At 50.4% G+C, this 15,528-nt stretch overlaps 1 protein-coding gene across 6 annotated transcripts in view; it reads right to left on the bottom strand.

Annotated features, from left to right (window-relative positions):
- The window catches only part of FGD5 (FYVE, RhoGEF and PH domain containing 5), a 120,887-nt gene that overhangs the window by 57,128 nt on the left and 48,231 nt on the right, over positions 1-15,528 (bottom strand). For all 6 annotated transcript variants that reach the window (XR_004911274.2, XM_036073631.2, XM_036073630.2 and 3 more), the window contains exon 3: positions 12,672-12,804. Coding sequence is in view for 5 of the 6 variants with exons in the window: in XM_036073631.2 (XP_035929524.1) it covers positions 12,672-12,804 (133 nt within the window). In the remaining variant the exon portion in view is untranslated. The remainder of the gene's footprint in view (positions 1-12,671; positions 12,805-15,528) is intronic.

Below are 15,528 nucleotides of genomic sequence, written 5' to 3'. Positions count from 1 at the left end.
ACATGTGGGTGCTTAGCCTTCTTCTAGAAGAGCAGTTCCTCAAGCGTGGCCTGAGAACCTCTGGGGTTCTGTCTCCCTTTTCCAACTACTTATCTGTGAAGCTGGCCCAAACAACAATTCCAACAGACTGAGCACAGAGGCAGCCAGGAGAATCCAGCTGTCTTCTAGGAAGCTAGACATTATGAATATTTGCAAAAATGGGAAACCAGTGTTACGCTCTTCACTAAATTTTTTTGAAAAGGTATTCTTCATAAAAAATGCCATTTATGTTAACATGCAATGGACCTATTACTGTTACTCTTAAATGAATTAAGAGATGTTTAAAATTTTTCTCAGTGTTACCTTTTCATGTGGTAAATATTGACTGATAAAACTCATAGAAACAAAAAATTTGGGGTCCTCAATCATTTTTAAGAGGAGAGAGACGTGTGAGACCAAAAGATTTTGACAACTGCCGTTTTAGAGGCTGTTGCAAAGCTCATACAGGATTGTAGGTGGAAAAGCTCTTCTCAGTGAAGAGCCACAGAGGAGGGAGGCATCGTTATCACTGTGTAATAGTCATAGTAATAATTATTGTTTTGTGAAAAGCAGGCCAACGAACCCCCGGCTTCGTTGGCCTGCTTTTCACAAAACAATAATTATGGTCTGGCCCTCAGGCTATGGTCTGGCCCTCAGGATGGTCCCAAGTAGGCCCAGGGGCCACACGGTCCTTCTTCACAACGTCCTACTTTACAGAAGAGGAAGAAACCATCCCCAAAGCTCCTGGTTTCTCACCACCTTCCCCACTTACAGGCCTCCTGGGTTCACACCTGCCCTGCCCTTAAACAGCCACCTCTTTCTTTCCACACTTGTGTCTGCCAGCCCCTGGTCAAGCCCCATGTCCTGGTGTCTTGGCGCTTGGCTCAGTTCTCCCTATCTGTAGTTACCAGGACCCTCCGCCTCTCAGCCCCTTGATACCTTCTTCTCTGATGACTTTTGCCACATGTACATCCATTCCACCTAGCCTGGGCCTTCTCCACACTGGAACTGCCCTATCTCAGAAGTGATGAGCTTTCTGGTCCCCATCTTAGACCAGAGCTCCTAGCATCCTTCCACCCTCAACTGAGCTTGTCTCTTAGCTCTTTGGGAGCTCCAGTCTTTCACCTACTCCAATCCATCCTAGGTCGTGGTGGCCGCCTTCTGCTGTCACTCACAGCCCCCAATGGCTCCTGTGGTTCCCTAGCACTTGCAGAAGAACTTATCATTCAGAATGATCCTGAGAGCCCGTGCTCTGGTGTCAGAAGACCTGGGTTCAAATTCCGGGCTCCACCCCTTCCTACACCTATGCCTTATACAAGTGATTTCTCTTCCCTCAACCTCATCTGTAACACGGTGGTAGTAATATTAATAATACCTACTTAACAGAACAGCTAACATTCATTGAACACTTAGTATGTGCTAAGAATGGCTCTAGCTTTTTACATGTATTCCCACTGAATCCTCCCAACAACCTACAAGCAAGGTACTATTCTTATTACCTCCATTTTGCAGATGAGGAAACTGAGGCACTGATAAGTCCTACCCTTTGCCTGTGACTCAGCCTAGAGACCCTTTCCGGACACCTCTCCTACATTCTTCCACGCCCCACGGAACTCAGTTTTACACCTTGTTTTTCCCTACCTCTGGGCCTTTCGGTTCCTGCAGGTCCCTGTGCCAGCACTCCCCTATAATCTCCGAAGTGTCTCTAAGTCACACACTAAACCTGGGGGGAGGGGGTTGCAGAGCACCAAGGCGGGCAGCCTGATGCTCCGGATTTGCCAGCCTCCTCAGCCACATAGCCCATTGAAAGAAAAATCCACCCAGAAGGGGGGAGGGGCTGCCTTCCACAGCTGTTTCAAGCCCTGGGGAAATCCTGTGAGGGTCCCAGTGAGGGGGCTTGCTGGAGTGTTCTGAGGTCACATCTGGAGAAGGGAGAGTGCTCAGGACTCGAAGGTGGCACCAGACTCCTGGAGAGCGCTGTCTCTGAAGTTCCTCCAGGCACCACCATCACAGACATTGTTGAGCCCCTGGGGACTCAGGTCAGGGTTTCCAGCACAGCCTTCAGCGGCCACTGGGAAATTCAAAGACAGCTCAGGGAGACATGGCTCATCTTTATCCCAGCTGTCAGCTGTGCTCCCATAGGAGGCAGAGAAGGGATAAAGATGGTGAGAGAGAGACAACACCAGCCAGGAAGAGGCGGGGAGAAGGTGGGACCAGACAGAAGTCCCCTGGCTCCCCCAGGACCCAGTGTCTGCCTCCAGTTCATGCTGACACCTGTCTTATTCTAGCTCCTGAAGCCAGGCTGCTGTGAGTCTGGCTTTGGCCTAGATGCTTTAAAAAAACTTTTAGTTTTGGAAGGAACCTTTGGTTCTGGATGCAGTTTGTAATACATTCACAGAAGCAGCATGTTATCTGGGAAGGCCCCGAACAAGAGATCAGGAAACCTGATTTCTACTGCAGACTTTGCCTCGAACCTGCTGATAACCCTCAGCAGGCGACGGCTTCTCCATGAGCTTTAGTTTTCCTTCCTGTGAGACAAAGCAATCTCCTGCATAACTGGGACACTATACCCCCTGAAGAGCCACTCTCAATGTCCCTCTCCCCCAGCCCCTGGCAACCATCATTCTAGCGTCTGCTTCAACTGTTTTAGATTCCTCGTGTAAATGGAATGATGCAGTATTTGTCCCTCTGCGACTGGCTAACTTCACTGAGCACAATGTCCCCCAGGTTCATCCGTGCTATATCACGTGACGGGATTTCCTTCCTTTTTAAGGCTGAATAATATTCCGTTGTTTGAAGAGACCACACTTTGTTTACCCATTCATCCGTCAATGGACACTAAGAGGGTAGATTTCATGTGAAGTGTTCTTACCGCAATTAAAAACAAAACAAAACAGGGGCGCCTGGGTGGCTCAGATGGTTAAGCATCTGCCTTTGGCTCAGGTCATGATCCCAGGGTCCTGGGATTGAGCCCCGGATCGGGCTCCCTGCTCAGCGGGGAGTCTGCTTCTCCCTCTCCTTCTGCCTGCCGCTCTCTCTCTCTCTGACGAATAAATAAAATCTTTAAAAAACAAAACAAAACAAAGTGATATCAAAATGCCCCTGTCAGCTCTCTCAGCTTCTAGAATCCTAAGAGAGTGGTTGTAACTGTGATTGGCAAGTTCTCACTGTTTGACAAGGCCAGTACATGGCTCATACAATATTCGGTCTTCCTGTCCTCACCATCTCACTTCAGGTCAAGAAAGGACCAGCCATGACCTCAAGAAGCCAGTCAATGGCTGGATTCCATGCTGTCTGTTTGAGCCTCCTATGTACCCTCCTTCTCCTTTCCACTTAACTACATCCTACTCTCCTTTGTGGAGTATTAAGGCCTCACCTCCTGGAAGCCTCCCTGATTGCCCAGACTCTTAAGACTTGAGCCACTTACCCTGTTCGGAGCTTAGCTCACACAGCTGAGGACACTGGGGCTGCCCCACAACTGTTCTATCTCACAGGCAGCCATTGTTTCTAACTCCTGAGATAGAACATTCAGAAAAGAGCATAAAACATAAATGTAAGGTTTGGAGACTATCGTGTCAGCAGCGTTTTCACTCTCCACCTTGGCTGTGAGTGCCCCATGGTTGGGCACCCCACTGGCTTCTTTCCTGGCACTCGGAGGGCTGAGGGCCCTGTGGGGGCTCCATACAAACTGGCTGGCTGACGTACACAGGCCAGAGCTCAAACTTCAGTGAGCAGACACACGCTGCTGGGGATCCTGACGTGGTGAGTCTGGGGTGCTGCGGGTCTCCATGGCCAACTCTGGGCAACAGGGCTGCAGACTAGGTATAGAGAGTAGCTGCCAGGAAACCAGGAAGGAGAAAGGGAGGGTGAGTGTGATGGAGGCCCCAATCCCACACTGGGGCCACGGGCACATCTAGACAAAGTGGAGAGGAAAATCAAGCCACAGAACAAGTTCTGAGGGTCAGGGCATCCTACCTGTCTCCGTACCCAGCCTGTTGGCTCCGGACAGTCCCCAAGCCCTCCAGGACTCTGAACAAGGGGTGTGGGACATGCAGGTGCCCTGGCCGCCTCCAGACCTGAGCCCCTGGTCTCTGAGAGTCTGTATCCCTCATCCTCCTCCAGTCACACTACCTTGAAATGTCTCTTGTGTTAGTCTGCTGAACTGTCACACCCTCTGCATTATTACTGGGGAGCTGGTGAGAAGCTGGGCTGGCTCCCAGCTCTGCCCCTCACTGTGCAAAGTAAATTATACAGGACCAAACTGTCATGCATCTAAGTTTGTTTTCCTTACTTGACTGCAGGAACTGAGTCTAATGTATTCATTTATTTATTAGTTTTGTCAAGAATATTTACCGAGTACTATTTTATGTGCCAGGCGGTAAGGACACAAATGTGAACAGAAGTGTGGCACTGGAGGCGCCTGGGTGGCTCAGTCGGTGAAGCGTCTGCCTTCGGCTCAGGTCATGATCTCAGGGTCCTGGGATGGAGCCCCACCTCAGGCTCCCTGCTCAGCGGGGAGTCTGTTTCTCCCTCTGCCCCTCCTCCCACCACTCGTAAGCGCTCTCTCTCTCAAATAAATAAATAAAATCTTAAAAAGAAACGTGGCCCTGCCCTCTTGGAGCTATTCTTACGGGGAAAGGCAACTGGCATGCAAGTAAGCAGAAAAAGAAAGACATAATCACAGCTTGAGATAAGTATGAGGAAGGAAGTAGACAGGAATGCTGCAACCGAGCACTGCAGAGTGAGCGGGGGAGACCTCTTTGAGGAGGTGACATTTAATTTGAAACCCTTAGCCAGCTGTGCAAAGGGTGGGATGAGAGCTTTAGGTGGAGGCAACTGCAAGTGCAAAGACCCTGAAGTGGGTTTGAAGAACGGATAGAACTTGTTTTTGAATCCTTCGTGATGCCTGGCCAAAGGCCTTGGAGTTTGTTGATTTTCATTTGATCTGTGATTAACACATGACAATAGAAAATGAAATGCCAGGGATTTCAAATCTTTAGAATCTGGTGCCAACACCCAGAATGGCAGACACAAGAGGGGAAGCAGGCCAAAGGGATGGGAAGATGCTGAGTTCAGTTTGGGATGTGCTGAGTCAGAGGTACAGTAGACCCTCTTTATCTTTGGGGGATATGTCTAAAGACGCCCAGAGGATGCCTGAAACCACAGATAGTGCCAAACCCCACATGAGCATACCTTGGAGATATTGTGGGTCTTTCCAGACCATTATAATAAAGCAAACATCGCAGTAAAGCTAGTCAAATGAGTTTTTTGGTTTCCCGGTGTATAAAAATTATGTTTACACCATTCTATATTTCTATTAAGTGTGAAAAGCATTACTCTAAAAAACAATGTATTTACAAAATGCTGAGTCGTAATCACTGGCCACAGATCACCATAACAAATACAATAATGATGAAAAGTTTGAAACACTGTGAGAATTACCAAAATGTGACACGGAGACATGAAATGAGTAAATGCTGCTGGAAAAATGGTGCCAACAGACTTGCTCACTGCAGGATTGTCACAAACCTTCAATTTGTGAAGAATGCAGTATCTGCGAAGTACAACAAAGCAGAGTGCAATAAAACGTGCCTGTATATAGTATGTATTTTCCTAGGCACACACACCGGTAATAAAGTTTAATTTATAAAGTAGGCACAGGGCATGCCTGAGTGGCTCAGTGGGTTAAGCGGCTGCCTTTGGCTCAGGTCATGATCCTGGAGCCTTGGGATCCTGGAGTCCTGGGATTGAGTCCCGCAGGGCGTCAGCAGGGAGCCTGCTTCTCCCTCTGCCTCTCCCCCTGCTCATGCAGGCACGTGGGCGCTCTCTCAGATAAATAAATAAATAAATAACATCTTCTTAAAAAAATAAAGTAGGCACAGTAAGAGATCAACAGTAACTAGTAATAAAACAGGACAATTACAATAAAAGTTATGTGAATGTGGCCTCTCTAAAAATACCTTATATGGTACCTTATAGCACTGTACATACCCTGGTTCTTCTTGTGAGCATGTAAGATGATAAAATGCCTCCACGATGACATGAAATGACACAAATGATGTGGGTGCTGTGACCTGGTGTTAGGTGACTACTGGCCTTCTGAATCTATGTCAGAAAGAGGATCACCTGCTCCTAGATCAAACTCATCACAGGCAACTGAAACTACGGAAAGCAAAACTGTGAATAAGAGGGGACGACAGTATCTGTGGGCCTTCCAAGAAGGGACCAAAAGGTTAGCTGGAGGCTGGAGTGTGGGGCTGCAGAGAAGGGTCAGACCAGGAGGTCAGCTCTGGGAACAGCACCTGAGTAGGGCTGGCTGCTGGCCTGGAATGGGCTGCCTGAGCAGAGCACAGGATGACGGATGGGGATGGAAGAGCTCGGGCCTTGGGAAGTGAATGCCTGGTGTGGAGGCACAGAGTTGGATAGTCAGAGAAGTACGGAGAGAACCAGGACAGAAGGTAGCCAGTGAAAACCAAGGGAAGAGGGAATTCCCAAGGTGAGAGGCCACCAGAGCTGAGGCTCAGGGTGTGAGGCGGACAGCATGGAGACCCTGGCTTATGAGGTCAGGGAAGGTTGTGTAGGGCAGATGTGGGCAGGAAGGGAGGTGGGGGAGTGGGGAAGACTTGAGTATGTCTGTGGGCTGAGGGAGGTCCTAAAGAATCTCTGCAGCCCATCTCCCTCTCCTGTGCTCCGTCTACTGACCTGGTCTAGCTCTTGAGGCTCATTCCCGCCTTCCTGCCTCTGTGTTGCTGTCCTCTGCCCAGAATGCTCTGTCCCTAGACCCTGCCAGTTCTTGCTGGCTCATGCCATTCAGCTCCCTGCTGAAAGGTTTCCTCCCCGTCATAAAGGCCTTCTCTAAGAAACTAGAAGCCTTCCCCACTGCTGGTTGGAATGTAAAATGGGGCAGCCACTGTGGAAAATGGTATGGCAGTTCCTCAAAAAATTAAAAAGAGAATTACATGATTTAGCAACTCCGCTTCTGGGGACATACACAAAAGAACTGGAAGCAGTGTCTTGAAGAGACATCTGTGCACCATGTTCATGGCAGTATTACTCACAATAGCCCAACAGTGGAAGCAACCCAAGTCCCCATCGATGGATGAATGACACACAAAATGTGATGTGTACATACAAGTGGAATATTCTTCAGCCTTAAAAAGGAAGGAAACTCTGACACAGGCCACAACATGGATATGCCTTGAGGACATTATGCTCAGTGAAATAAACTAGTCACAGAGGGACAAATTCCACATGACCCCATCTCACTTCCATGACGTCCCCAGAGCAGTCAAAATCGTAGAAGCAGAGAGCAGCACGGTGGTTGCCAGGGGCTGGGGAAGGGGGTGCGCAGTTAGTGTTTAATGGGGACAAAGTTTCAGTTTGGGGAGATGAAGAGTTCTGTGGATGGATGGTAGAGATGGTTGTATAAAGGGTGAATGTACTTAATGCCACTGAACTGGACACTTAAAAATAGTCAAGATGGTGGGTTTTTTTTTTTTTTAAGATTTTTATTTATTTGACAGAGAGAGACACAGAGAGAGAGGGAACACAAGCAGGGGGAGTGGGAGAGGGAGAAGCAGGCTTCCCGCCGAGCAGGGAGCCCGATGCGGGGCTCGATCCCAGGACCCTGGGATCATGACCTGGGCCGAAGGCAGACGCTTAACGACTGAGCCACCCAGGTGCCCCAAGATGGTGGGTTTTTATGTTATGTGTATTTTAACACAAATTTTTTAATTGGAAAAAAAGCCTTCTCTAGCCTCTCTGCCTAAATTTCCCCCCTCATCCCACCCCTGGCGCCCTGCTCCCACCACCAAGGTTTGTTCTGTGTGTTTGATGCTATAGCACTTCCACTGCCTAAACCCACCTTCTAACTGAACATCTCCTTCACTTGAGGAGAAACTCCACCAGGGCAGGGAGGCACCTGGTCTGTCTTATGGCTATCGTATCTTAAGCACATAGTAGGTGCTCAGTGAGTACTTAGCAAATAAATTTCTGCTGAGAAGAGGGACGGGGAGAAACTGAGTGAGGATACAGAGAGAAGATGCAGACGGGAGGGAGTTCATGTTTGCCAGGGGACAAGGTTGTTTTCTGGGAAGGAACAGGCTGCAGCCTGAGGAAGCTTCTGCAGGTTTAGGAGGGCCTCCCAGGGACTAGGAGGAGTGAGCACATGCCATGGAGCCAATGTTCAGGGCTGCAAAACGGTTGAGAAGACTGGCATGGAGAAAGCATGTGTCGACATTTCAGCCAGGTGGGGGACTGGTCTAGTGGAAATAACCAGGGTTCAAGCAGATGGTTAGGGCAAGGTGGTGGGTGCAAGGCCTGGGGGCACGAGGCCAGCAAGAAGGCCCAGACCAGGCTGCCTGGACCATGCATGCAGCCAGGGAAAAGAGGACCTGTCTGGGCGGGGCCCGGGAGGGCATCACGGCAGGACAGGCCTGTTCCAGAGGACAGGGCAAACTTCGGCCTGTGCTCGAGGGTGGACCCGTCGGGGAAACGTGGTGACAACAGGACTCAGACAAAGGGAGGAGGAGGTGGAGGGACAAGGTGGCTCAGAGAGGCCACGAACTCCTGGGCTGGTCTCCAGGGAGCTGGTATTTAGCTTGAAAAGTCTCAGTTAGTCTGAAAACCGGGCTTGCTGTCAGGGAGGAGTGACATGCCAAGACAGCCTTTGTCTCCTTTCACAGCTGGATCTGTTTTTCTGTCCTTCTTGCTTTTCCTTTTTTGCCCCCTCTTTCCTTTAACCCACACCCCCTGAATATCTCTGAGTGGAAGAGAGGGAGAAGTCAGACAGGCGGGTGGACAGCTGGGCTCAGCTTCCCGTCCTGCTCCAAGTCTCTCTCTGATGCAGCCACCTCAAAACATCGGGAAGACTGGAGCTCACCACCTCACATCTGTTTTTACATCAAACTCTAGGAAGCGTGGGGCTCACCCCAAACACGCCTCCTGAGGCCCGGGGGAAGCAATTCCACTATCATTCACACTTTCCCTAGGTCTGCTCCTTGGAGGTGGCTGGAAATGGGAAATCTGGCTCCTTTTCCCCCCTCTATGTGGCGGAGGCACAGAGCGGGAGAGGTCTTTGCCTTCTGGGGAAGTAGACTTTTCAGAGACGGTGGAAGATGAAAGAATGAGGAGTGAATGCTCCTTCTCCCCACCCCCGAGACCACCCAAACTTCTACAGCAAGAAGGCGCCAGGAAAGATTGCTCCCTCCAGAAATCTCCCTTCACAGCTGCACATGGCCCGGCAGTTGGCGAACTCTCCCACACTGAGGGCTGCCAGGAGGAGGTGCACCGTCACGGCCTCTTGGGGGTCACTGTGGCAGCAGGTACGAAGACTGAAAATGCGCCTCTCTGAGCCACCAATCCCCTTGTGAGACCTACCCTAGAGAGAAGCATGTGCATAAGGAGGTGTGTGAACAAGTGCAATGTAATACTGTTGGTAGAGCCTAAAAATTAGAAACACTGTAAAGGTCCCTCAGCAGGGGGATAGCAAAACAAAGGACAGCATACCCATAAATGGGAATACCATACAGCAGTTAAAAAAAAATCAGAACGCTATGTAGCAATATGCAAAAATCTCTGTAAGATACCAGTGAGTGAATGCAACCAAGTTACGCCAGGTTTCTTACAGTTTGATATGATTCAACATATGTAAACAACGACTCCACAAAGAATACCTAATCCATTTTCCACTCATACTGTATCATTCAGTATCATTTCCACTCATACTGTATCATTCAGAATGGTACACATAGGTGAATACAGGGAAAAGGTTCTGGAAGATACACACCAAACTGCATACCACAGCTACCTCCTTGGGGACACAGGAACTAGGAATGAGTACCCCAGGGCATCTAACCCTCACCTGTAATGACTTCATACTTTATGAGGAGAATCCAGTAGAGCATGCCTCATGCAACGAAAACTTGATTTTTAAAGGTGATTGCCACTGTGGTTCATTATGAAAGCCTCGAGGGCAGAAGGGAAGGGATGCTCAGTACATTTGCTAGGTGAGAAGGCTGGGCTCCCGAGGGCGAACTGACCAGCCACGAGGAGTCTACATCCACGCTTCTCCGTCTGTGCTCTCAGATTGACAGAATGCTAGTGGGCCCTGCCTTTGGCTGGCCACTGATTGGTTCTCTGTAGCTCTGGTTCCAGGGCACATAAGGGGTCCCTGTCCCAGGCAGGAGCTGCCTCAGTTCTGCAACCCTGCCGTTATCACTGAGCTTGACTGGACCCTGTGCAGGTTGCTTCCCTGTCCTACCACGGTCCCACCCACTCTGACCTTTGTGTGTTTTACTGCATGCCAGGCATTCGTCTCCTCATATTTATTTATTCTCAGAACTACTGTGAAGTAGGCACCACTATTGTTTTCCCAGTCTCACAAAAGGGGAAACGGAGGAACAGAGTGGTTAAGAAATTGTCCATTTGCTAGTGACTCAGCTAGCAAGCGTCAAAGCTGAGTTTGAACCTCTCATTCCCTATGCTACCCCACCTCCTGCAAGCTCCTGGGGGTGTCCATGCAGCGGCCCGGAGATCACAAGGCTGGGAAACTGAACCAGATGACCACCAATGTCCAGGGCCCTAGGACTTCATGTCTTTGCAATGGTCCTGAGCAAACAGGACCCTCCCTTCTCCCTCTGCCTCCCAGACAGGAACAACAGATAGTTATTATGCCCCCACTATGTGCTGGCACTTTTACATCAGTGCCCTCATTCAACCCTCCCACAGCCCAGTTACTATTCATCTTCTCATTTTACAGATGGGGAAGTTGAGGTCCTATAATGGGAAGTGACTGGCCAGTGGTTACACAGCTGGAGGAGGAGATGCAGGTGGTCCCAGAGGAAGGTTTAACAGAGAACCTGGTGCTATGGTGGGGAACCAGCACCAGGTGGGGGACCCTGAGATACAGAAAGTATGCCCCACTGCTCTGTCAGCCCTTCAACTCTTCCTGGCCTGGTACCCAGACCCAATTCCCAACTTCAGAGTGGGGACCAAATCCCAACTTCAGAGTAGGGACCAAATCCCAAATCGCAACTATGTTTTTGCTCCCAGGCTCCGCAACTCCAGGGGATGCCCAGAAAAGCCACAGTCATCTCTAACTGGCACCACTAACTGAAAGCTCCTTTTCCTTGCCCTCAAGGAGGCAACAGTTCTTTTTGGGGAGAGGGGAAGAAGTGGAGAGGTAAGAGAAATCTTCCAGGGCTACAGGGGGAAGACAAACAAACAAACACAGGGCTTGGAGCCAGCCAGACCTGGTTTTGAGTCCAACCCCTTCAATCACTAGCAGAGTGGCCTTGGGCAATTTACTTAATTTCTGTGTCCACCACCACACCACAGGGGTGGTGGTATTGACCTTGAACTGGTTGCAAGGAGTGAAAGAGGCATGGATTGAGGAAGACAATACACTCTATCCAGAGACGGAGAGGAAGGGTCAGAAGCCACACGGGCGAAGGACTGAAGAGGAGCCGGGTGGGAAAACCCCTTTCAGCATTCCCACAGCCCTGGGGGGGGGGCAACTTTATGAAGACCCTGAGCAGAGAGATAAATGAACTGAAATCAAGGGTATGAAAACAAAATGAAAGACCTGATCATTTAGACAAAGCTTGGCAAATGCCAGGCACTCCTGCTGAGCGCTTCGCAGGAGCAGTCTTTAATCAACATGATACGCCTACCCCAGCCTTGGAAGGAGAGGATGACAAAGAGTGGGAGACAGACACCAGATGAGGTGCCCGAAGGAGGCTAGTCAGGTAGGAGGTGATGCTCCTTGGCCTCCCCAGCTACTCCCTCTGCAGACAGGTGGGGCCCAGAAGATGGGGTGGGGGAAATGTCAAGCTGGTCTCAACCTTCCTAGCCTGTCTCCCTGCAGCTGGGGTGTCCCTCGGGGTCTAAATTCCTGGCCCCCAGCACCTCATAGTGTTTGCTGGATGACATGGAGTAACAGCCGTGTGATCGTGGGCAAGTTCTTCACTTCTCTGTTTCGGGACAAACCCAAGCTCCAAGAAGCAGCGTGTGGAAGGACTACAATAAGCCAGCGAGTGGAAGTGAGGCAAGGCTCCCATGCACCCTAAGCGAGCATATATAATTATCACCATGCCCCAGTGCCCACTAAGAGGTCCTACACCAGGGACCCAACTCACCGTCTGCCTCCAGACAAACAACAGCTCTTCTCTCAGCCCCTAAGCACCACCGCAGGGTATGGGAAACCAACTTTCATTCCAAAACTGTCTTCAGTTAATGAAACTCACACACTTCCCTTAACTGTCCTCATGATTCCCACTTCACAGATGAGGAAACTGAGGCCCAGATGCCTGAGGTCATTAGAATCCAGGTCTGTCTTGATCCAAACCATGCAGTTCTATTTCACTTCATCCCCAAGGGCTCTGGGAAGCCCCAAACTTCCTGAGACCCAGAAGTCAGCAGGAGCATTCACCCCGCATCACCAGTGCAGGGCCCCGTGTCTCCTCATGCTTCTTACCGCTGCAGCCTCAGCTGTGCTGTGACTCGGCCTCTGTGTCCAACCTGGGGCCAGCCATTGGGAAACAGCTCCCTCCTCACCAACAGGGGGTACGCTGGTCATCACCGTCCTTTCTCGGCCTGTACATCTCTGACTCCCCACAACCCACTGGCCCCTTGCCCACGGTGGGGCACCCTACCTTGTGGGTGAGGCTGGGGTCTCTTGGAGCACTCTCCTCCTCCTCCGAGCTTCCCTGTTCTTCATCCGATGATAGGTCCTCTTTGGGGACTGCCGCCGAGATGGGGCAGACCTTATAAGGTTCTGTGTAGGCGCTGGGGTCAGAGCAGAGGAAAGAGAGGGTCAGAGCTCCTTGTCCAGCAAAGGCAAAGTGAATACACTAGGGGCCCTATCAATGCCACAAGCCATTAACGAGTGCTCCGTGGTGCAAAGCTCCATGCCTGCCCTCCATGGGGACCTAGAACTGAGTAAGACACAAGCCCAACCGTCCCTACATGCAGCCATCCTGGCCTCGCTCCCCACTCCAGCCATCCTGGCCTCCTCGCAGTTCCCTGAATGTACCATGCTCTTTGCTGCCTAAGTGCCCTTACACATGCTAAGACAGACCTGTCTCTCTGTTAGATACGAGGCAGGCTGTGATGCTGGAGGGTACAAATAATTACTGTGAGGGCAAGAGATGTTCAATCTGATTGGTCCGGCAGTCTGGACTGGCCTGGTCAGGCAGCAGAGTCCGTTCCCAAGGTGGCCATGTCCTCTGGGCCTGAATGAGGGCTGCAGTGATGCAGTACGCTCCAGGATGTGCATTCTAGACCCTGGTCCCTGCCTTGTCATCAGCTAGATCATAGACAAGACACAACTCAGGGTATCAGTTTCCACCTTGGGGGATAATGATATCTATTTCATTTTCTTGGCTGGTGCTGTGAGGATCAACGCTTGCACAGGTGAGATAACAAACTCATATGTATAGGACTATGACTATGACATAGGCATTGCCATTAATTAATTAACCACACTTATTCAATAAATGTTTATTGATTGCCTGCTTTATGCCAGGCATAGAGATAGGCAGAGGGTAACACAGTGGCAAATAAAGTTGACACGGTCCGTTTCAAAAAAGGAACCATGAATATATGAGCATAAATTATGATACGTGAAGGAGAAGAAGGAAGTGCTTTCATAGGGAATAATAAGGGGGAACTGTTTGGACAGGTCAGAGAGGACTGCTCTGAGGCTGTGAGCAGGAGGAGAAGGAGCTCTGTGACAGCACAGGGAAGTTTCCAGGAGAAGCAGCATGTGACAAACCAACCTGGAGTAGAAGAACCCTCCTTTCTCTGACTTCAAAACTATCCCCACAGAGGAGGCTCTAACCCCATGACAACCACCTCCTTGCTCTGCTCCCTGCTCCGGGTCTCCCTCTCCGCCCAGCAGAGTGGTTGCTTCACAACAGGGATCAGGCCACGTTCCTCTCCTACTTGGAAACCTTTAATAGCTCTCTCCTGCCATGGGCAATGTGGTCCCAGACAACTTCTCACAAAATTTCTTCTCATACTCAAAATCCAGGCATTTGGTCTTATTAAATTCTTTTTTAAAAAAAATTCTGTTTATTTATTTGAGAGAGAGAGAGCAAGCACGAGCAGGAGGAGCAGAGGGAGAGGGAGAGAGAATCTCAAGCAGACTCCATGCCTAGCGCGGAGCCTGATGCGGGGCTCAATCTCACGACCCCGAGATCATGACCTGAGCTGAACCAAGAGTCAGATAGTCAACCAACTGTGCCACCCAGGTACCCCTGGTCTTATTAAATTCTAATCAAATACTTATTTCTGCCCTCTGGGAATGCCACAACGAGGTGCAGGAATAATGGATGGATGGATGGATGGATGGATGGATGGATGGATAGATAGATGGATGGATGGACAGACTGGAGGAGAGGAGGGAGCATCCAATTGCTGGAGTGGCTGGGCCAATGTTAGCCCAGGCCTCATGTGGGCAGGGACACTGTTCTTACCTCAGGCCCTGGGCCAGGCAGGGAGAAGCATGGCCAGGGTAGGGGATATCAGGACTAGAGAAACTGAGCCTTAGGCTACAGTGGCACTAGGGGCCACCTTGGAGCTCTTTCTCAACTACTGCAGGAGCCAGAACTGGGGATACCTATCTCCAGGACACCTGGAACCCAAGAAACAAGGGGCTGTGTCAAGAGCAGGACAGGCATTCCCCCGGTCCACACTGGGGCCATGAGGTCAGACACGTCAGGGACAAGGTGGCCTATTCCTGCCTGGGCTTCCATGGACAAACTGTGTGTGCGGCAGCAACTATAGCTCTGCTCTTGTGTGCAGATACACAAACTAAGTCCTGACCCGGGCTGAGCCACAATTCACTCTACTATCCAACTGGCTACCCTTCCGATCAGACCTCTTTCTTCTTTTTCAGAATTGACTTTGTTGTCCTTTTCTTTCAAACCATGAGAGCAAACAGTGGATTTGCAGCAAGCCCTATACCACCGCCAAGGTGTAAAAGGGCTTGTGAGCACCTCCCCTCCTAGGAGCACCCTACACCTCCTTCACTGCCCCTTTCTACACTGCCAGGGGCCACTGGGGGTCAGAGGAACACCACACTTGCTTTAGGGAGCTCAGAGCCTCCTTCAGGAAAGTGACTGCATAGACCAGTCTCCTGGAGGAGCCCCAGCTCCCTTCCCTCTACAGCCTCCTGAGTCAATTTGCACCGTGTGTGTCCTAAGACAGTGAGTGGAGGCTTTCTCCCCCTGCAAGAGGAATGACCACATTAAGCCCCAGCAGGAGCCCATTATGCTCTGTGGAGGATAACTAGTAGTGGTGAGGGATGGAGCAGTTAACTGTGTCCTTGGACAGTTCTTCCTCCATATTAAGGAAAAGAAGGTAGATGCCAGGCCTCTCTAAAATGCACTGTGCAGGAGGGAAGGATTCCCAGCCAAGCTTCCCACAGGTGAAGGGTATCACCATCTTCCCAGGCAGCAAGCTGGAAATCTCAGCATTTCCTCGCATAGCCAGCTTCTACTTGAACAC

The sequence above is a fragment of the Halichoerus grypus genome, chromosome 1 (assembly GCF_964656455.1).
Source record: "Halichoerus grypus chromosome 1, mHalGry1.hap1.1, whole genome shotgun sequence".
In the NCBI taxonomy this organism is placed as follows: Eukaryota; Metazoa; Chordata; class Mammalia; order Carnivora; family Phocidae; genus Halichoerus; species Halichoerus grypus.
This window is presented reverse-complemented; position numbering and strand designations above follow the sequence as displayed.